Source organism: Gymnogyps californianus, chromosome 7 (assembly GCF_018139145.2).
Source record: "Gymnogyps californianus isolate 813 chromosome 7, ASM1813914v2, whole genome shotgun sequence".
Lineage (NCBI taxonomy): Eukaryota > Metazoa > Chordata > Aves > Accipitriformes > Cathartidae > Gymnogyps > Gymnogyps californianus.
The window spans coordinates 16,440,483-16,462,385 of record NC_059477.1 but is presented as its reverse complement, the minus strand read 5'-3'; the positions used below and the strand labels follow the sequence as shown (position 1 = coordinate 16,462,385).

Sequence of the window (21,903 nt, the reverse complement as noted above, 5' to 3'; positions counted from 1 at the left end):
GATAATTTTTGCCTTTTCTTTTTCGCAAGGGATGAACCTGATGGGCAACAACCTAGGGTCTAATGAGGTGACCTCCTTCCTATCTATGCACAGGCCTGACAATGAGTGCAGCTCTCCGCTGTCAGTATTCAGATGAACACTACACAACCACCACAGAAAATCATCAAATCCTATTCATACTTAGTCTTCTTCTGTGTAACATGGCTCTTGGTTCACATCTTTAGGAAAAGATACATATACTAACATGCAATTCAAGCTTTTACAGCTGAAAACTACATGATGCAGTAAAACAAGTTTACTAAGTGAACTGAGGCCAGTCTTAAGACTATTGTGCTGTCCCAGGAGAAAAAAAAAAAAGTTTAAGTAGCTTCTAGCCTGCTACTCGTACCTTGCTTTCTTCACCTTGCCTTAGTCTCCCAGGGCTAGGTGGTACTGACGGACGTTTTCTCCCTTTCTCTTGTTGGAAGAGATCCTGCAATCTTAAAAAAAAATAAAAAATAAACCCAAAAAACCACAAACAAACAAACACCCACCACCAAAAAACCCCAAAGAAAAATTAATCAAAAGATAGGTTACAGATATTAGCTGTGAAAGGCACAAGTTATGAAGTTTCTCCATACTAGAACACAGCCAAACATGCCTTCACAAGTCTTTACTGCAAACTCAGATGGTTGCTAACACTTGCCAAAGCTATGTTTCAAATGGTCAAAACCAGAACATTTTCTTCACCTCTGAGATAATTTCACGCAATTAATTGCTTTCCCATGCTCCCCTCTTCCCCTCTCTTCCACCTTTATTCAAATGAGACTTTCTCCTCTCAGATGCAAGTTGTGCTCTACAACACAATACTTTTATTAGCTGTCCTGAAATGATTTTCTGTTCCAATCAACCAGCTCTGTGGTCTTAACCAGCAGAGGACATTTGGCACAAGCTGTCATAATACACTCTATATAGCAACTGCAGTACAGGGAGAGAAAGTACAAAAGAACCTCTTCCCTTCTATAACCAACACATTATCAGTGTTGCTCATGATTCCAACATGTGTCCTTGTACCTATTATTCCAGGCTTGTAGCATCTCACAAAGTCCTTGCTTTTTAGCTATCAAAGACTCAAAAACAGATTGCAGCTGTTGAGGTGTGTCTAATGATGACGAAAGCAGCCTTGCTTGGATTTTCTCAGTCCAGTTTCGAAATTCCCCCTCTTCCATCTGCCAAAAGAAAAACTGTCAGTGTTCTGTGACCAGAGATGACATTAGATCTGAGTGGCTTCTCCACACACTTTGTAGCCTGTGGTCTGCTGGTGAAGAAATAGTCCATTACCTCCTTTTGGGCAAAGAGGTCTTCCATCTTCTCTTCTCTTGTTTTGCTGAAAGTATCCGTTTTCAGAGAAGCAAGGCGATCATCAACAGCAAGGTACACTTGTGACACCCTGTCGACAGGGATCCAAAAAGTTAAGCTGTGACTACTTGGAATATCTTCAATATTCTTTAATAAAGGTCTGAATGCATTTAAGAATACAAAGGACGATACATGACAGTCTTCTGCGCAGTAGGCTGTCCCACTGAATTTACAAGGAAATTGGGAAAAATATTCACTAGTATAGCAGAAACCTAGAAGTTACACACACTGATTCCTCTTCACAACTTATCCTTAGCAGCTGAAGTTGTCAGAGAGCAACACAAAGGTCACAAACACATTACTAGCAGAGGGGAACTGTCACGTCATCTGTGTCTAGGAAGAATCTGGGACTGCAAGCTACACCTCCACCAGAAGGGCTCAGAGACAGTCAGTAACTATTTTCAGCTCTAAACAAAGCTCCACAGGTTCTGAAGTCAGGTGGTCAGAGACATCAGCGACACAGGAATGCTGCCACCAGGCAGAACAGCACTCAGGTTGTATTTAATACAGTTTCCATCAATGTCTGTCTCCCACGTTTTTGTTCCTACACTTAGAAGGTGTCTAGGCTTATGGTAGTTTACCTTAGACTACAAGAAGGTACCAGACTGACTGCTGATATCATATTCAATAGCTAACAAAGGCAATGTCTTTTACACACCAGACAGTTTAGTTCCCACATGACCAGTATAATGAAAACAGTTTTGTTTGGAGAACAGATTTGAGCAATGCCTTTGCAGTTTTTCTGGGCTGAAGGCAGGATTTAAACTTCATCAGATCTTCCAAAAACGAATGTTAGGGTAAGGGTACAAAATGATACCTGCAGTTTTCAGATTAAGCCTTCTACAACCACCTCCTCTGTTCCATTTTTAGTATTAGAATAAGGAAGTAGAAATACTTCAGCTGTGCTTGAGAAGGCATTTTTTAAGAAAAGTTGACATTTCAGACACCAGCTGACGGTTAACCTTTCAGTGGCTACTTGGCAACATCATTCAGAAACACACTATATCACTCAAATAATAAGTGCAACATTCAGGGATCGAGAAGAGAAGAATCTTAGTTTCTACTGGCCATGTTTAAGCTCAATTGCCGCCAGATGAAAAGGTGAGAGATTAGTATGGACCGAGCAGGTAAAGATAATAAAGAAGATTCGAATACCACCCTCCCTTAGAAGTATATGCACTTATAAACGTGTTTAAAACCATTACTTTTCTATTAAATAATGAATATTTAGCAAGTCTTATTATACTAGCAAAAATGGTCTTATGTTCTGCTAATGAAAGTCCAAAATACAAGCAAGCTGAGGAAGGCATTAAAAACAAAGCTTACTTTTGAGAGAAATCCTTGAGATCCTGCAAAATAGTAACCTTTGATGGAGCCTGCCGTTTGATGTAGATCTTGGGGAGCGGGACACACACTTCAAGCAGCCGGATTGGAGAGTAGCTGAGAAGGCAACACGACAGCTATTAACAAGACTCTCCCCACATAGTACTAATTCTACACCATATTGCTTAGACCACACCATTCATTACCCCTTACATGAAAAGGGGCACTGTCAATATTTCCAGGGCTTTAGTTACTTTTAATAGCAATAACACCCTGTTCATTTATCTCCTAGGCAAAAAGTAAAACCACAGATCACGTTGCAAAAAACAAAACTCTGAAAGTTTTCGAGATCAGACGGGGAAAGTATTTCCCTTCTGTATCATGAACTGGAGCCATCCGTTCTTAGGAACACTGCCCACCCCATCCAGGACAGTGATGGCGCCCACAATGCCCTCTGCAAGCCAGCACACAATCCTGCACTTCTGTTATAGCGCAGTTATGCTATCCCATGCTGTACTCAAAGTGAAGGACAGACCTGATGACTCCTTACTAGAGCTATATGCTTCACATAGTACTAGAGAAAGAGAAGGAATTTTTTAGCAGTGGGCCTCACCTGAAAGATGCCACCATCTGATTATAGGAAAAATACTGGTGATAGTCATGGTGAATGGAATGACCGCAAGGCTCTGAATTGGCCCTTCGAGTGTACTGGTGCCCGTAGAATCTCAGCTCAAGGTATTTTGCGAAAGACATAGACCAAGAATCATTGGAAAGGGGAACAACCGGTGTCACCTGAAAAATTGAAAGCCAAGTGTCTTAATTTCATCCTTCAACCAAGATTAAGGACAGGCTAACCTAGACAGCAATCTATTACTTCTAGTACCAGAAGCACTCATGACCCTGAAACATACTAAACAAAGACAGCATTTATGCAAAGCTAAGGCCAACACGTAGTAACAATAAATCGGATAAACAACTGCTAGTTGATGACAACAGGTGCTAAGTTGGGGGAGTGCAAACACATCCTTGATGGAAGCTTCTATCTGGGATGCTATTTCTCTGCAGAGAGACAATTTCCAGCAACCCAGTCAGCAGCAGTGGTTTCATCATACACTTTTTCCCTGGTGATTCTTCAGCTACAAATACGTTGGTATTGCTCTACAGTGTATTTCAAGTTCAGCAGTGCCTGCAAGCTTAGAGTAGCCACTGCTTTATACATACTTAATAGCCACAAACATATTAGTGTTTACATGAGCACACAGAAATAAGAGGTTCTAGAACAGGTGTATACACAGCAGCGTAGGGCTTGCCTTCAGCAATTACATTAACTTCCTCCAGGTATCTTTAAATCCAACACCCATGTTTAAGCCAGCATAAGTAGGTGAATTGAGTCATCCACATGGGTAATTGAGATGTTTTGCGTTTCAGGCACTGCATGAATCTTTTTTAATTAAGTTTTATTCTCGTCTCTTTGAAGGCTCTTAAGTTTTACAGTGTTTAGCTAGAGATGAGTATCCAGTTGGCAATGTTTTCTTAGCTAAATTACAGAACAAGTTTCAGATAATACACAATCTTACTATCTTGTGTTTTTTTTAAAGCAATTTATCATTCCTCTAATGAAGATTTTACTTACTTTCTAATGGTTACTAAAGGAAGTCTAGACATCACATTGATGCAATGCCGACTGTCCAGTCCATAGCAGATCAAAGAATACCAAGTGGTTTTAGCCAATTACTAAGCCAGTACGTCTCAGTGGCTGCCCTTCCCCGTACATACATTCTTTTGATGCTCATACTGATTCACTGCAGGGAAGGGACCATACTCTTCACCTCTAAGAGGGCAACTGCATTTTTTCCATGTGTCAGAAATTAGTTTCCAGCAATATATCATCTCCACTTAAACCTATCCTCTCAGAGCCAGGTTTGACACTTTCCAAGAGGACTACCTCACACAAGATGTTTCACTCTCAACAGCCCCAATTCTACAAGAGGAATTTGTAGATACATGAGAACATCTGTATTAGTAACAGGTTTTATGATAGTTTAGCCATAGCTCCAGGGATGAGGGCAGTCACAACAGGAATACTAAAATTGGAATAGCAATGATTCTTAAGTCCACATCCTTACCTGTTTGCACAGTCTACACCAGGAGTAAGTAAGAATGGTGTGCTGGTACCCAGGGACGGGGGAGTCCAGCTCCTTTAACACAATTTGCACACAGCCTTGCCCATGAACAAAGCGACGAATGTGGTGCACCATTGGTGTTTCACAGAACATGCTGGGGCATTGGTAGGAAGGCCTTATAGAGAAAAATGGAAACACTTATGAATGATCATATGCTAGGCACTGCTGAAGAACTGATTCAACACATCTAATATGCCTTTTAATACCACGATACTATTTATCTTTACTGTAAAAGTTTCCTAAGCCTTTAGCAAAGGCTGTTTCTGCAGAGTTAATTGTACTTATTTAGAAATAGTACGTAGGGAAGTTCCCTTGCCAGCAATGGCTGTATAGGTCCCAAAAGCAGTGACTGGATACTGGTTGCTATCACAATCTTTTTACAATGAATCACTTTCCACCAACATATTTCATATAGTCCACAAAAGATGGATCAAGCACCTGGAAGTGCTTGGCACCAAATTAGAAGACCACTTTGGCAGTGTACCAGAGCAAAGGCTACTGAGGACAAAGATGTGCCAAAGAGCCTTCAAAATGGTAATGTTTCAGCTCCTGGAGGAAGAGGTGAGCAAAATAGTGCCATATAACCTCTTTCAACAGAAAAATCCATGACCTTTCTTTGGATGGCTTTCTTCTAAGTCAGAGAAGAGAGACTGACATCAGAAAAATAAAAGCTGAATTGTTTAGGTACCAAAGTGAAATAGGGAATTCTTCAAAAACAGAAAGATCCTGAAAAAGCCCAGATCCTCCCTGCCCATATGAAGAAAAAAAGAATTTTAAGTTACTGAAACTATGGAGATTGAGAAGCATTCACTTTAGCACACACTAGCTAGTCAGCAGACAGAAACAAGAATTTAAGAGTGGGCAGCTAAGCTCCTCCTCCTCACTGATCAGCACAAGCAGAAATACTTGTTCCTCCAAAGAAGGCTGAACATAAAGAGCATTTTGCTACTGCAAGTGGCCAATGAAGAGAACAGGGTGATCTTGTCTTTTGAGGAGCCACAGGCTACCTATCCAGCTTCACAGCCTGCTGAGACACTGTATGGGGTTCTGGCAGTACTGGTTATTACTGAAACATAAGAGCTTGCACCTCTGTCAGATGAAATAAATTACACAGTACTTCGCCAGGGCTAAAAGTGTTCTGGACCATTAACATTAGCCACCTTGCAGATATGACAAAGCCTTACTCTGAGACATTCAGATAACACTAAAGGAGTAGGTTTTTTTCCAGAATTCATATGAAAGCTCAAATAGGAACCTCAGAAAATTGTGATCAGTACAGTTGCTTGTCTTGAAAAACAGCCATTTGAAATATATGCTCAGACTCTTAACTAGGCCCTGAGAGCCCTAATCGCTACAAGAAAGTGCTAAGTGAACAGATTTGTCTTTATGAACTTTTAAGTCTTGTTTTGTAATCTGTTCCACTTCCTCATTAAAAGAAATGAGAGACAGGGCTGAAGCGGGATAGCAGTGGATATATTTGCTTGTAAGAAGTGAGCATGAGTAAGTGAATTCTTAAATCCAGTTCCTGTTTCACTACAGCATGATAACAGAGCAAACAGAGCAACAGATTTAAGTGGTAAGTTTTACTAGGACACAACTGGCTCTGCAGACTTGCATGCTATTCTCCTAAGTGCACAGGAAGTAGAGTCTATGAAGAGGGCAGCAGGTCAACTTCACAGAGCTATCAAAAGTTTTTGCTTTGTTTAGAATGAGATTTAGAACAAGTTCCTCCTCACCTGAAACAGTAGCGCTCCAGAAAAATCCCTAGAGTCAGGTCATTTTTCCCATAGAACTCCATGGTCACAATCCTAAAGCAGAGAAAGAAAAGCTTTAGAGGGTGGATGCTGCCACTGTTAGCTGTGCAATGGCCTTTAGGTGCACGGATCTGCACCCACTGCTGGCTTGTTTTCAGCCCTGTATACCCTGAAAGGCTTTTTTTCCTCTTGATTACGCTTCTCAGATCCCTGCTGTCAAGTTTGCTAATAATGAGATCAGAGACCTACTAGAACAACTTTAAACTTGACTTTTAAAAGCCAAATACAATTCGACTGCACTTTTGAAGATCATGTTCAAGAATATATAGGCACAGAAGTCTAGACAGCTTGAAGCCTCAAACACTAACATTTAAACAGTTACGACAAGGGTACATCCAGAAGATGAAAAAAGCCTTAAGAAAACCTTATTCTTCTAGAAGATTTAATGGCAACTTTTGTTTTCTCAGAACCTGAGGTGATCAAGCCACTTAAAATGTGTAAGTATCAGTTTAAGTGTCACAATTCAGACATCTCTAATATCAGTAATTTACATCCTCTTATTGTTGCTGTTCAGTGAGCTTATCACCACCTTCTTCGGTTCATTCCGAAGCTTTTACAGGAACTCTAGACCTTTTCGTGTAAGAAAGCCATCTCTATATTTTCACCTGAGCTAGATGATGAAACACCAAGACCTGTCCTGTTTAGTAGAGCTAGAAGCCTGTCATATGTTGCACACAATTAAATTACAGCCCACTAAGCTGGAAATACAGTTAAAGCTCTTAATGCTGCTGACTATAATATAAGAAAGATAGCAATATATTCAAATACCACTCTCAGATAATACAATCTACAAGTATTCTGAGATTCTCTCAAGGCTTATTTTTGGGCTTGGACATTCTTCTGTGTTTATATACACTAACTCTTCCCCACAAGACTGCATGCAGTGCCCTCCCCACACATACATTACTCTGCAGTGAAAGGACCAACTAAAGTATCCTGTTGTAGGCTGGGCTTTCTCATTCATGCCTTGGGGATTACAAAGGCTCTGGGATACTGCTCTGGATCCACCTGATCAGGCAAGACAAAATTCTTTTGGCAACAGTTCCTGTTACAGGATGGGCACAACCTACCAAGGAGTCCTCAAAGAAATACTGCTATGAGGCGAGCGCTGACCTTGACTTCGGAAAAAAGATAGCAACTATACAAGCTGTAGAGGAGTAGTTTTCATACCATGGGCTAACACAGGCACTTGGAGCATTGCTGGACTGAGCAGAAGAGCTACTGAAGAGAACACAGAGCCTCTGATGGTTTACTGGACTCAGGCAATCCACCTGGTAGAGAGAAAACAACTCATTTACTGGTTACAGACACCTCCATCCACACACAACTCCTGACGACAAAATTCTATTCTAGTAGTTTTATTTACAGACGAATCTCTGCTTGCTGCTTTTGTACAGATTAACCTCGCATTATCTCTGAGCTTCAGACTTGTACCATGTATAATTGCTAACTGCCATTTTTAGAACAGCATAACTAATATGCATAATGAAACCAATGCACATGCATGTGTTTCTGTGGAAAGGAAGCTAAGGAGAACAGAAAACAACAAAAGCCCTGAGACAAACATCCAGAGCCTCCAAAGCACTGTACAGTTTAGGACACCTCAGAGTCAAAATTCTGCCAATATATTATACCTCAATTACTCATTCAGGCTATAGAAAGACTTCCAACTTTCTGTCCTCTGTTAAGAGATTTACCATGCTGCTGCTGGAATGGAGCTGTTTCCCCTTCCACACCCTACAGAACTATGAAGTTACCAAATACATTTCTTTGATCACTGAATAAATTTAAAACAGCATCAACCAGTCTGATCCAGAGCAAGGGCTCATCTTACAGTTTGTAAGATTATGGCCTGTGAAGCTACACAGATTTAGATTTAAGCACCAATTAAAAAGTAACCTCTGCTCATGAACTTGGGGGCTGATTGGCTCAGGGACCAAAAAGTTTGACTATTTCAGGAGATCAGTTCTGCTATTCTTGTTCATAGCCTTTTTTCCTGACAGCTTCCAGTTCAAGGAAGTCCCAAGATCCTTTTCCTCAGATACAAGTTAGTTGCTTTCATGGCAGTTTCCCAAAACTTTAGATATTTTGATTACAAGCACATACTGCCTTGCTTTGAAATTTCAAAGATCTCCTCCCCCTCCATTACGAGATTCTCACTTTTCTTCAGATCACCCAAACTTTTACAGTCAAATACTTCAATGTAACTACAGCCTACTGCCGTTTCTGTGACATTAAGCCCTCTGAAGATGAAAATATTACACTTTTAGAAATCACCAACACAAGCAGCAAGAAAGCTCAATTTCAGAAACTTCTTGAGTTTGCTCCCCCTTCATGTACTAATTTTCAGAAACCAGTCATGTACAGCTGAGCTGAACAGGCAACGTAGTACACTGATTCTTGGCTGACTATGCATTTCTCAGGAAGTAGAGTCTCACAACCTCTTCCCTTCTCAGGGAAATTTTGCAGTCAGTCTCTTGTTCTGCTTTCTTATATCCACATAGTCCCTGGTTATATTGACTTGTTTAAGTGCCCAGAGCACTGCAATCTAAAATGCAGTTTTGACTCCGTCAAAAAAAAAAAAAAAAAAAAAACAAAAAAACCCCACCACACACCACAAACAAAAAAACCCAAAAACCAACAAAAAACCCAACTCTGGTTTAACATTTAATATGACACACTACACCTTCTGTATTACCAGGAGAAACTGATGTAACCTGGGTTTTCAGTAACATAGCTTTGAATCTTACCTTATGAGTCCATGAGGATTCACTCTGAGCCAGTCCCTTCTCATCCTCTTCAATTCTGCACCCAGTTTTTCCAGCAGGGACACTAGACACATCCTTACTTTGGGCAAAGGGATCTGTGCTTTTCTGTAGTATCCTCCCTCCTCTGGCCCGATAGTCAGCCAGCATTCTGGCTAAGCTCTGGCTATCACCTAGATGTTCTGCTATTCTAGTATTAACCAACTCATGAGAAGGCAAGATTTGGATAGCCTTGGCTTGGATACTCCCATTCATGCCTTGTAGTCCGGAGAGATCCCGCAATAATTGTCTCTTCCTTCTGCTCTCCAGCTCCTTGTATTCCTTATTGAGGAGAGGAGACCAATAAACTTGCTCAGGGAAGTATTCCCGGGCAGGGCACCTCATGCCTTTTTCAGTCAAAAGAAATGGTTCACGGAACATCATTACAGGAGAAATAGAGAGAATGACATCTTTCAACTCCTGCTTAAATGCTGCAGAGTAAGTCTTGAGACGATCCTCAGAAGAAGTTACCTCTTCCGTGACATATAAACCAGTATCATCCTGGAGAGGGTCTCTGAAGACTCTCATCTGACTCTTGGACTCCTGCAGATCATCTGCCTGTTGATGAGGCTCTAGTGACTGGCTATCCAGAGTGACCAAGTGCTGGTCCATACCATGGAGGGGAAGCAGGGATGTTTCCGGTATTGCAGGAGGTACAGAATTGAACACCGGAAATGGTGACTCCACTTTGTGGTGCTCTTGCTGTTTTGAGGACACCGTTTCCAGTTGACTGTTCTCTTGGTCACCTCTCTCAAATAAACCTCTTTGTTCAAGCAAGCTGACCTCATCAGAGGACACTGACTCAGAGATTACAGGCAGCTTTTCAGAGGATAGTTCAATGTCTCTGACTGCTGTGCTGAAATCCTCACCATTGAAGAGGTTCTGTTGTTCGTTTTCATCTCCTGACTCCTCAATAAGGGAGTGAAAGGAGGTGTTTTTGGTCAGAGTAGGGGGCATGGCAAACTCGTCCATAAGGAAAGAGATTTCCAGCTGGGAATGATAAGCCACACAGACCATGAAGATCAGGATCTCCTTCACACGGGCCAGCTCATACTCTGCAGCACCACACAACTTGATAGTGCAACCCAGGTGCTGGGGACAGCCTTCAAAAAACATCAGGGTTTTTGTCTGATCTAGATGAAAAGAAAAAAATGAAACAAAAAAAAACAACCATAGGAGTTAGGATGACAACTACAGTTAACCTGCTCTTAGGTATCTCACACACTGAAGAGACTGTAACAAAGACTAAGAGCAACTAACATTGGGAGCACAATCCAGCTGCAGAAATTCACATCACTGTACTGAAATATTTTTGCAAGCAAAACAAGCATTTGCTAAAAAACTTCTCCTGTTTTGTAAAACAAGTCATCATAAAGTCCACACGAAGGCCACATGGAACACGTTGGCCTAAACAGCGTATTCTAAGATCACTGTAGACTCTGCAGCAGTGAAGCAAAAGAACTACTATCCTCCCAGGCACATTTGCTCATCCTTATAAGTCAAAAGTCTACAAGATTTCGAGTGCAATTTAAAGGCTGGAAGGGGGCATGGGGAAGTGGAAGGGGAAGAGATGCAAAGACTGCATCTCCATAAAGATTTGCATCAACAGCATTTATGTGTGCCAGCACCACTGGTAACCTGTCAAGCAGCATTTCTTCCTTCTTTCTTTGCAGCCTTCCACTGCCTAAAGGGGGTTACAGTGAAAAAGAAATCTGATTTCTCAAAGGTGCACAATGACTGGACAAGGAGCAGTGTGCACAAATTGCAACAAGGCAAATTTTGACTGGATATGTTAAGGCTGGACCAGATCATCTTTCAAGGTCCCTTCCAACCTGGGCTGTTCTATGATTCTCTGTTTCTATGTAGAAAAATTATTTATGCTGAGGATAGTTAAGCAACTGAACAGTTGCCCAGACAGGCTATGAAATCTCCATTCTGCAATATTTTCAACAGTTGGCTAACAAAGCCCTGAGAAATCTGATCCTGCATTGAAATTAGTCCTTCCTGTTTTGAACAAGAAGTCAAACTAGACAAACTTCAGGGTGGTGGGAGAAAAAAAAAAAAAACAAAAAAACCACACACCAGTTTGGAAGGAAGAAGCCACCCTAATTAAAATCTAGTGTGTCTCATCTTAGTAAGATCACGCTTTTGCGTCCACAGCCAATTCACTGTAGTTCCAAGATGTAACACAAGTAAAGAAAAATGAGTAGGAGAGATAATACTTGATCACACAAGGCACCCAACAGTTCAGATCTAGTTAAGAGGAGCAAAGCATTTATCCTTTCACACACACAAGCTAAGACACATCAAGCTTGACTCACCATTGGGCAACTGAAAAACTTGCATATAAAATTTATGACAGGTTCCCAAACGTGGTTTGGTCAACAGTTGATCCATTGACATCACTAAGTCTCCCTGGGTCATTCGACTTACCCGGTCTAACACTTGCTGTAAAAACAGAAAGAACAGTAAGAATCTACAGTGCAAAGAGGACACTAGCATCCTTAGCTTGCTCTTAAAAAACAAACAAACAAACGCCACCGTGATCCAGGAAACCTCTCACTGAGACACAAACTCTGGGTTAAACACAGTCACACAAACACACATCCACAATATACAAGAATCTTAGAAAAGCAGTTGGGTAAATATTTCTGGTGAGAGGTAAGATTGTGCCCTTCCTTGGAGATATCTGGATCTGCTCAAGTAAAAAAAGTTCCAGGAGGTACAGTGCAGTCAGCATAGTGCTGGCTCAGCCAACTCCCACAGCCACTCTCTGTTTGGCTGTCTGTACCCTGCCTCACAGGGACAGAGGCTCTCTGGGGATCACTGAGGACCCATGCAGGATTTGCTACAAATAGGAGTCAGAGTTAACTTGACAGGGTACAAGGACCTACTAAGCAAGGACACAGCAGACCAGCTGTGAAGAGCTGAGGAAAAGTTACTCTCTAGGTTTGCCTGTCTTGCCTTCTTGGAAGAGAAGTACCATTAAAAAAGGGCCCAGGTTTGGTTAGAGGAGAAAATAAGACAACTCTTTGCTTTCTGTGGGGAGTATGCTACAAGGAGAAATTACAGAGAACCACCACAAGGCCCAGTCTGACTGACAGGAAATGCTCACCGGCTTGACATTGATGACCAGGGTGATACCATGCTCTAAGAGCATGTCCTGGGCAATTCGGGACACAGTCTTCTCAACAAGGACCAAATTAGGCCTGACATCAACTATCCGCTGTACGTAGTTCTTCAAGAACTCCCTTTCCTGCAGACAGGAACAAAGTATGGCAATTTACTGCAAACCCATCTGAAAAAACACTTAAATGCTTAATATTACTTTCTCTCTCATTTATACACTGACCTTTCCTATAAAACAGAAACAAACCATCCAGAAAGCACCATCAGTTGCCCATCGTGCACATTTCCCCACCCCCACAGCACAACACCCAGTTTATCAGTAATTTGTTATATGCACTAATTGCAGATGAGGATATAGTCCAATGACAGTCTGAAGTAAGAGACTTGCAGCAGAATCCAAACATATATATATATATATGCATCTTACATCTTTACGTGGAAAATGGTTTTACGTTCGAAAGGTGCTAGAATTAGAGCATCCTAAACCAAAGCTGTTTGCAGTATTATGTTCTCCATCTTCAGATACATACTAATGTTGAGTGCTGGCACTCAGAGACACTTCCATTCATGGAGAGTATGCCAGTGCTCTACGTCTCTACAAGGCTGTACGCAGAGCCTCAGTCTCTAAATCTGTACTCCAGTGCTTCTGGAGTGGGATCCCAAATGTTGTGCACTGCAAAATTGTTCTTCTAACCATGTCCACCTTCTGGCTTCATCTCACTATCCCCTCCAACACTTTTATTACCATGCACAGAAAGAGAAAGCAGGGCTGCAACCCTATCAGAACTAAAGGCCTGCACTGCTAGAGGGAGGATACAGCTTCCCAAGCCAGGTATTCTCAATTGTGTTATTGCAGCTCACATCAGTCAGGTTTTAAAAGTTCTGTGCAAGAGAAAGGTACCACAAAAGCAGTTTGCCAGCTCCTCAGAACACAAACATTCATGTTAGTGTAGCAAAGATAAAGCTTTTGCTAGAAGCTAACCTTTTCAATTGACCTAGTACTTCTGTAGTATTTTCTGTCCTATATGACTTTAATGCAGATACACAAATAGTTATGATGATGTTCTGAAGCAGACACTGAAATAATCACAGAGACCAATATTTAGAAAGTATAGCAGATACTTCTATCCCATTCAGACAAAGAACAGGTCTCAGTTTAAGCTTTTACTAGAAAACCAACTCACTAGGCAGAGACAAGTTTTATTGCTAAAAGCTTTCATACCTGTAATTCTGTCTATTAATCAGAAGTGGTCTTAAATGCATGCTAAGGAAATAATCAAATACAGAAACAAACGTTACGGTCCAAGCTCAGCAGGGCACCAAATACCCTTGTTATGAGTATCCTGGCAAACACCTGAAGACCAATTCTCAGACCAGAATGCAGTGTTAAAGAAAAGGTCTATCCATTTCAGTGTTCACAGGGGCAGGGCACCTGTTCCAAAGCGACATTTTGTAGTTTGTCACTTCATTACATTAGTTGTTGTCCCATTTTTTCAAGCTTGACAAGAAATAACATGGGCGCAACCTAACCCTCTGTCCTGGTTTCGGCTGGGACAGAGTTAACTCTCTTCCTAGTAGCTGGTACAGTGCTGGGTTTTGGATTTAGTGTGAGAATAATGTTGATAACACTCTGAGGTTTTAGTTGTTGCTAAGTAGCGCTTATCTTAAGCCAAGGATTTTTCAGTTTCCCATGCTCTGCCAGCAAGCAGGTGTGCAAGAAGCTGGGAGGGAGCAGAGCCGGGGCAGCTGACCTGAACTAGCCAAAGGGATATTCCATATCATAGAATGTCATGCCCAGTATATAAATGGGGGGCGGGTTGGCTAGGAGGGGCGGATTGCAGCTTGGGCATTGGTCAGCGGGTGGTGAGCAACTACATTGTGCATCACTTGTCTTTTCTTGGGTGTTATTTTTTTGTTGTTGTCGTATTCCTTTTCATTACAATTATTATTATATTATTATTAGTAGTAGTAGTAGTGTATTTTATTTTACTTTAGTTATTAAACTGTTCTTATCTCAACCCAAGAGTTTTACTTTTTTTTTTTTCCTCCTCCCCACCCCACTGGGAGGGGGGAGGTGGAAGCGGCTGCGTGGTGCTTAGTTGCTGGCTGGTGTTAAACCACAACACCCTCACCTACACTAACTTTTCTAATATTTCTTCGCACGCCTAAACTGTATCTAGCTCTGACCTTCTGAACCATATGTTCCTTATACAGCGTATCATTAAAAACAAAACGTGTTTTCTAAAATGCTGCATTTAATTGTGAGGATTGTAAGATCGCTCTCAGTACCTGTAACCTGATGACAAAAACCCTCAGCACAAGACAAGTTTGTACCGTATTTAATGCAGTTTTCTTAGCTAGCTGATAGAAGAGGAAATCTTTCTCTTTCCTATGCAATCCCACTCACTCAACTCCACCTTACACACTGAAAAAAATCAGATGCGCACTGATCATCATTTTGTTTGAATCACTAAACCTCAGGCAATTTTAACCAAGAACAAAAGCATCCTCTCACCTGAAGTACTATAGGGTCTATGCAGGTAAACTTTGTTTCTTCTCGATAGAGGTACTCAATTGAGCACTTCAGCAGAAGAATTTTAGGATTTTTTAAGCAAGAGTTCATCTAAGAGAGACACAAAAATAGTTAAACAAAAATACAAACACCTGGAAGGGAAAAAGTACACAAGAAAAAAAAAAGACAGACTTCCCATGATTGATTTTTTCCCCCCCCAAAAAAAGTGCCTCAGCTATCCCCCCCCCCCAGACTCAACTACACATTCTTCCTTCTTATGAAGATGTTACACCCAGTTGTTGGAATTTCACAGCTACTGTCCAGTAAGAGTGTAATGCTAGAGGTTTCTACAGTCACCCCCAAGAACCCCAAAGTCTTGATACACTTTGGAGCCTCCATCCAGATCACTTCTATCTTGACCTCCTGCCTTATTTAAAGGCTTCCTTTACTATATTGTTGTAAGTCAGAATCACAAATGCCTTTTTCTGGCTAAAACTTGGGGTAATTATTAGATGCCTTCTGGGGTTGTAGGGGTGGAAAGGATGTTTTTCTATACATGCATGAGGAAAGCTTCCCCCTCTAGAATCTCTCGGCTAAAACAAAACAGCTTGGAAAAGAAATGCTTTAAAAGCCATTCTTGTTTAGGGTCTCAAACTAGAAAAAGCTCGCAAGCCTCCTGAGTGGTGCGAGAAGCTTCACGACAAAAAGGAAGTCACATCACACTTGTTTTCCTCAGCATGCACTACAGCCAGCACTTAATTAATTAAGCCTGCATTACCTTTTTGTGTGCAACATTCTTAGTGCAAACAAATCCATTCACCACCATGGAGTCAAATTTCTTTCCACCTGGGATCTAACAAAGCAAAGAACATTTTTAGAACTCTCATACACTCCTGTAACTTCTATTGCAGTAAACCTAATACATAGAATACTTATTGTAGCTGAAGTGCAAGCTTCAGCTACACCCTCAATTATCAGATGAAAGATCACATACAGTCATGCTGAACACACAACTCTTTTCCTTTAAAGTCTGGCAAACTAAGGACAACATGAAAACAAGTACTAAGTTCCAGGATCTCTACGCCCCTCCCAACAGATGCATATTTGTTAAACCAGGTACACTCGGAAGATAATAAGGGAACCTAACTTCCACAGGCCATGGGGAGCATATACCTTTGCACATGCCACTTCCACTAACAACAAAGAAATTGTAAGGAAAGGAAAAAGAAAGGGGGGGGGGGGGGGGGGGGGGGGGGGGGGGGGGGGGGGGGGGGGGGGGGGGGGGGGGGAGAGAAAACCAAACAAACCTCTACCTGCTATGTGAACACATCAGACACTTGACTGGTGTGCCTAGTTACAACCAATCACAGGAGTAATAAACAACTTGAAACAGGTTATAATAACATGTTTCAGAGGACATTTCTGTTATCAGCATGTGAAAACAGCAGAGAGCTATGAAGAGCTTTCACCTCTGAACATATGCTCTTTGAACTGGAGTTTCAGGAGAGGCAGCAACAACTGATGCTGCCTGAAGAGATGCTACAGAGCTACCACCAGCACCATAAGGGTCTCCTCATATCTTACATGGCTTCCAAACACAAGAGGCCTCCTGAGGTGAATTTTGCCAAAGAAAAATAAGCCCGAGCCTTTGATCCTCAGTCACACTAGCTCCTTGGATGTTAGTTTCACATCAGCCTCTCAGAAGAAACTGCATGCCACAACTCCAGCCTTACAGTTTGACAATGTCAACACTGGCCCATCTGGCAGAACTGGATGCACCATCCCATAACAATTAAGTTTTCCTCTTGAAGAAAGTCATTATGCTTGGCATGGGAGGAGTTCAGTCCTCCATAATGGACAGTTATAGGGCAATAGATTGCTACAGAGTCCTGCAAGCTACTTATCCAGCACTCAGTACATCTCCACTCCAAGCACAAAACAAGCTGAAACCAAAAGAGGAAGCAAGTCATTACAGAGGTGTTGCTCTTCGCTACCTTCTACAGCCTACAGCCTGAAAGAAGAGGTCAGCTCCAGGGCATTAGAGCACCTTTCACAGGATGCAAAGTTCCTTCTGTGCAACTTTTTCTAGAACCCCACCTTATCCAAAGGCCATGTTGGCCAATTACACCACTGAACGTGCTGAAGGCAGTGGGAAGGGGACTCTTCGCTTCAAACAAGGGGTGCTGCCAGCAACTGTATCCTTTTGTTTCCCTACATCCACTGTTTGAAACTTACTTTTTTGATGTGGACAAACTGGCGGATATCCATGTCATCATCTCTGTTCTTGACATCAGGACGTACAGTTTGAACTACCTGGCAGACCACAGGTACAATGATATCCCTCCAGGACAGTGACAGGGACTCATTGTACAGAAGCTGCTGAAGCAGTGCCATCATGTGGTTGTGATTAGCAGACCTGTAAAAAAGGCAAAACAAATAGATTTCTCATGAGAAAAATAGAGAGCGGTGATTAGTTGAAGTCACATGTCAGAAGTACATTTCTTCACATTTACAGTACAGGAAGTCCTCTGAAGGAACAGCTGCCTAGAACGTTCTACAGTCAACTCTGGTCCTGTACTTCAATATATAAAAATCACACAGAAAAAAGTAATCAAAATATACTGTAAAAATACTGTTTTCTTAATGCAAATTAGTTCCTTGTATTGTCCACTGTAGATCAAGTCCCACTGAAAGTTGGTGGAATAGAGGGGCTTCAGGAATTGTTACTCAAGATCTGCAAATTCCTTTTTCTACATGTTTCTTACAGCAGCCTTTCCATGGCTTGTTTCTCCCCATTCTCTTCTCTCAGCAGATCCAGATTGCTGTGGTGCCAGCCTAGGGGTGTGAAAAAGAGTTCTTTGGACTTCTCCTCCACCCTCCTGTTGAATAATGACTCTGCAAGAGACAAACAAACCTTGTTAATACAAGGTCACAGTTGAATGCCTGTGTCTTTCTGAAAGGCGACTTTGAAAAGGAAAGAATTTACTAAGAGTGAAGTCTAAGCCTCATGAAATACTAGATGTCATGGTAACATGATGCAGCAAACAGTATTGAGTATAACAGTGGTGAGTGTACAAAGGAAAAGTGAGCTACTAAAATTCTTGTACTGCCAGTATAGAGCAGACTGTTTTCTCTTCTGGAATTGAACTGTTACCAAGTTTGTTAAGACAGGGAAAAAAAATCTTATATCCCAGTTTTGCCTATAAATAAGCAGCAAATTCCAAATATCATGTATATTCATAATACATAATCATAATGCCTTTTAGACTTAGCACATTGGTCAAAGGCACTAATTTGATCCACAAAAAGCTGCCGCTTTGAAGACATCTATGTATAAGTGGCATTAAAAGATCTAGTTATTTCATTCAGGCTGCAGCACAAGTACCAAAAATACCTTGGTAAAGGCCGTGTTTAGCGCATCTCCCAAATGTATTTTAAAGAAATGCTATGCTACCAATTCATTTGTCAGACTTTTGAATCTTTATGTGACTTGCAGCCCTGATCCCACACACCACCTCTTTGCTGCTCAGGTGCAGAGGGAGCTGCCAGCAGGCTGGTTCATCTAGCTTATGTCACGGTATTTAATACTACAGAATTCTCAAGGATCTTCTGTCAGGAAAGCGGCACAAGCTTTTCAAAAGATCTCAGCACATCCTCTTACCTCCATCCACCTAACTATCGTATACACAGGTATTTCTCCACTATGACAAACAGGATGCCAATGAAGGCTATATCCACTGAGTACAATTTTTTAAATCCTAAATGTCAGCATGAACTATAGCCATTTCTGGTTTTGGAAACAGAAAGCATGTTTCAACAGTATAAGACACTCCTCACTTGGAGGGAGCCTGCCGCTTTCAATCACTATATTGTGTAGTAACTCCTTAGAGCTGTTCTCTGTTTTGCAGTACCAAGATGAGAGGTTACTTCAGCACAGGTTTCTGTGCTTTGAAAGAGTTACTAGGTTATTTCCCACACAGGTATTATGATATTACAGAGGGAAGTTATAAACTTCCCCATTCTCATAATGGCTGACTATATTGTAAGTCATTTATGCTAGCAGCGTATAAATTTTCATCAGCAAGTATGTAAGCCTTCAGAGTTCAAGCTTAGAACTCCTCAGAGTGCACGACACAATGGCAAAACCCTTATACAATAGTAATCTGAGCAGGACTATTGAAAAACAGACTCTTTAAAAAAAACAATTAACTTCTTCCAGATGCTCCATACCCAAAATTAGCTGTGTAGAAGATTAACAGAAGTTACATTGGTTTTTCCCCCTTTCCTTTCTCCTGCCAAAGCTGAGTTAAAAACTAAGCATCAGTTTAATCAAAGACTTTATTTTTCTGGCTGCACAGACATTGGGGTTTCCCCCTTATTTCCTCCTCTTACAAGCTCACCAAAATTAACAGCATTAACTGGGAGAAATAAAGCCCACAAGTGCACTTGGCCACGATATTGGAAGGCACATGGATTTTAAAACTCACAACTGTGTCTAATGGCCTTTTATTTCAGAAGTAGTAGTGGTGATGATGACAGGAAACCCAGAAAGCTTTAAGAGATAAAGCTTTAAGCTACTCTGTAGAAGCAGTGCAATTAATCATATCACATCTTCATTTGCTTGCACAGAAAGTTAAAATTGGTGTCTGTTACATAAGTTTGCGGGTGGGGAAGTTGTGAACAGACTTGCCACTTACACTTATTTAAAAAAAAAAAAAAGTAAAAGCTTTTCTTTGAGTGCTTTTGAATGAAGAAATCTGAGAAGTGAAAGAAATTTAAGCTTCAAGTGCATTCAGAAAAGTTGGAGTAGAGTTTATATATCAGTTTTGCCATAAATAAATTCAGATTTACTGTCAAGTAAATATTTCTAAAGGGTCAATGCCCTGTTAAAGGAGTATTGAGGAGTTTTCATCATTGTATTAAAACCGCACAACAGCAACATTTGAAGTTTCTCCTTACCTTTAATAAAAGCATCACTTATAGAGAACATCTGCTGCCCTCCGTTTTCAGGATTCAAGTACTCTGGAAGAAGAGAGAAGAGGGAGATAGGCGGAGACAAAAAAAATGACAGGTTACATTGGTGCACCCATGTAATTACGATGTACACACCCACACCAGAAGCAGCAGCGTTACTCATCTAAGTGTTTAGTCACCAATTTAGCAACAGCTTGATGAGTGGTCAAGACAAGAATATCCTCTCATTCTTGTTCTATCAAAAAGTTCTAAGACAACAAGAAAATAGTACTTATTACTGTGAAGAAACAAAACAAACAAAGTAGACACAAGCAAAGACTGAACTAGGAGTTAAGAGTTTGCTTTTCCAATTCACCCACACCACACTTTTCTAGATCTGAATACAAATGTGTAAGCTGCGAGCAGACACCGTGGGAATGTCCAAACAGGGAACAGCCTCCTCACTCTGGTCTAAAAATGCAGCTTCAGAAGCCATTTTGCTCTCACACTCCAATGAAGTATCTCAGACTGACGGAGAGACCAGCCATAAGATTTATCTTACACAGTGAAGGAAACAAAATACAGCCTGCCTTTCAAGAGCTAGAAGTCTAGCGTCTAAAACAGTTTAAAGTGTTTTGAGGAATCCATGCTGCCAGAGGTGGACTCCCAGCAACAAAGGAAAGCAAGAGTTATATATCACTTTACATATGGGAAATAGGATGAAGCTCCATCTACTACACTTGTTTAGCTTGCTAGATCTTCATCTTTCATGCAGGCTGGCTGGCTACAACAAGCTTGTTTTCTCCAGAGGCCATTAGCTTGTTGTGCCTTTAGTTGGTTCCTTGCTTCTACAAAAAGGGATTGTACAGTGGGAAAACAAGAGCAACAGTCCAACTGCTTATACAGCATGATGATCCGAAGTCCAAAGCTAACCGTTTATCACCTTTCCTGAGAATGGTCCAGACCTACTGCCACAAACAGAATGCAAAGCCAGGCAGCTTTCAGGCACCAACAGAAAGCAACAGAAAGTTGACAGGACACAAGCAATCACAAGTCTCTGAACAGCAGCACTCAAGAGACCCCTTACATGCCATCAGCTTAAAAATCTGAGCTTGGCTGCAGTTGCCAAGTTTGCGAACAGATACTCAATAGATGATCAATGTACCAAAGAGAAGTTGCAAGCCTCCCTTGCAGCATAATGGTTATTTGCAGATTCCTTTCATCTCTTGCTTAGATGAAAAGTTTAGCATTACAAGCAACCTCCTGCTTGATAAAAGCTGGCTCACCCTCAGCATTCATTCACCACCCACAGCTCCACAGACTACCTAGAGAAAGTCATGTCATGCTGTACCTACACATGAGCATGTACACTAGCACCTCCATCCCTCTCAACCTTGCAACAGCCTCAGGGCAACAGCTCTTACTGTGAACACACTCAAATTAGGTCTGACATATCCCTGACTGGCACGGCCAAGGCAGGAGTTAACCCCAGCTGAAACCTAACCTTAGTTATGCTCTGGACAAAGACACAGGTGGCACCTCCAAACCAGGAACACTTCTCTTCGATACAGCTTCACCTCCTATAACTTTGCTTCCAGTTGTGCCCAAGGGAAGTTCCTGACAAGGTAAGACACCGTATCTGTCCAGTCTAAGAAGAGGTAACACACTCATAGGTGTGAGTTTGAGACTGTGAGAGTGGCTAACATGCACATTTCTTGCCTCACATCATCCCTACGTGCATCATGCTCCACAGAATGTTGGGGGGTGGAAGAGGTTCCTGTAGCATA

The 21,903-nt window shown here is 41.5% G+C and overlaps 1 protein-coding gene across 2 annotated transcripts in view; it reads right to left on the bottom strand.

Annotated features, from left to right (window-relative positions):
• PIKFYVE (phosphoinositide kinase, FYVE-type zinc finger containing) overlaps window positions 1-21,903 on the bottom strand; it is a 67,150-nt gene that overhangs the window by 16,772 nt on the left and 28,475 nt on the right. For both annotated transcript variants that reach the window (XM_050899676.1, XM_050899675.1), the window contains exons 12-27: window positions 20,123-20,185; window positions 17,929-18,058; window positions 17,399-17,579; window positions 15,942-16,016; window positions 15,167-15,274; window positions 12,638-12,778; window positions 11,844-11,970; window positions 9,469-10,655; window positions 7,889-7,989; window positions 6,641-6,712; window positions 4,848-5,019; window positions 3,335-3,513; window positions 2,725-2,838; window positions 1,321-1,429; window positions 1,054-1,208; window positions 389-479 (exon numbers count right to left, since the gene is read on the bottom strand). In XM_050899676.1, the coding sequence (XP_050755633.1) occupies window positions 389-479; window positions 1,054-1,208; window positions 1,321-1,429; window positions 2,725-2,838; window positions 3,335-3,513; window positions 4,848-5,019; window positions 6,641-6,712; window positions 7,889-7,989; window positions 9,469-10,655; window positions 11,844-11,970; window positions 12,638-12,778; window positions 15,167-15,274; window positions 15,942-16,016; window positions 17,399-17,579; window positions 17,929-18,058; window positions 20,123-20,185 (3,005 nt within the window). The remainder of the gene's footprint in view (window positions 1-388; window positions 480-1,053; window positions 1,209-1,320; window positions 1,430-2,724; window positions 2,839-3,334; window positions 3,514-4,847; window positions 5,020-6,640; window positions 6,713-7,888; window positions 7,990-9,468; window positions 10,656-11,843; window positions 11,971-12,637; window positions 12,779-15,166; window positions 15,275-15,941; window positions 16,017-17,398; window positions 17,580-17,928; window positions 18,059-20,122; window positions 20,186-21,903) is intronic.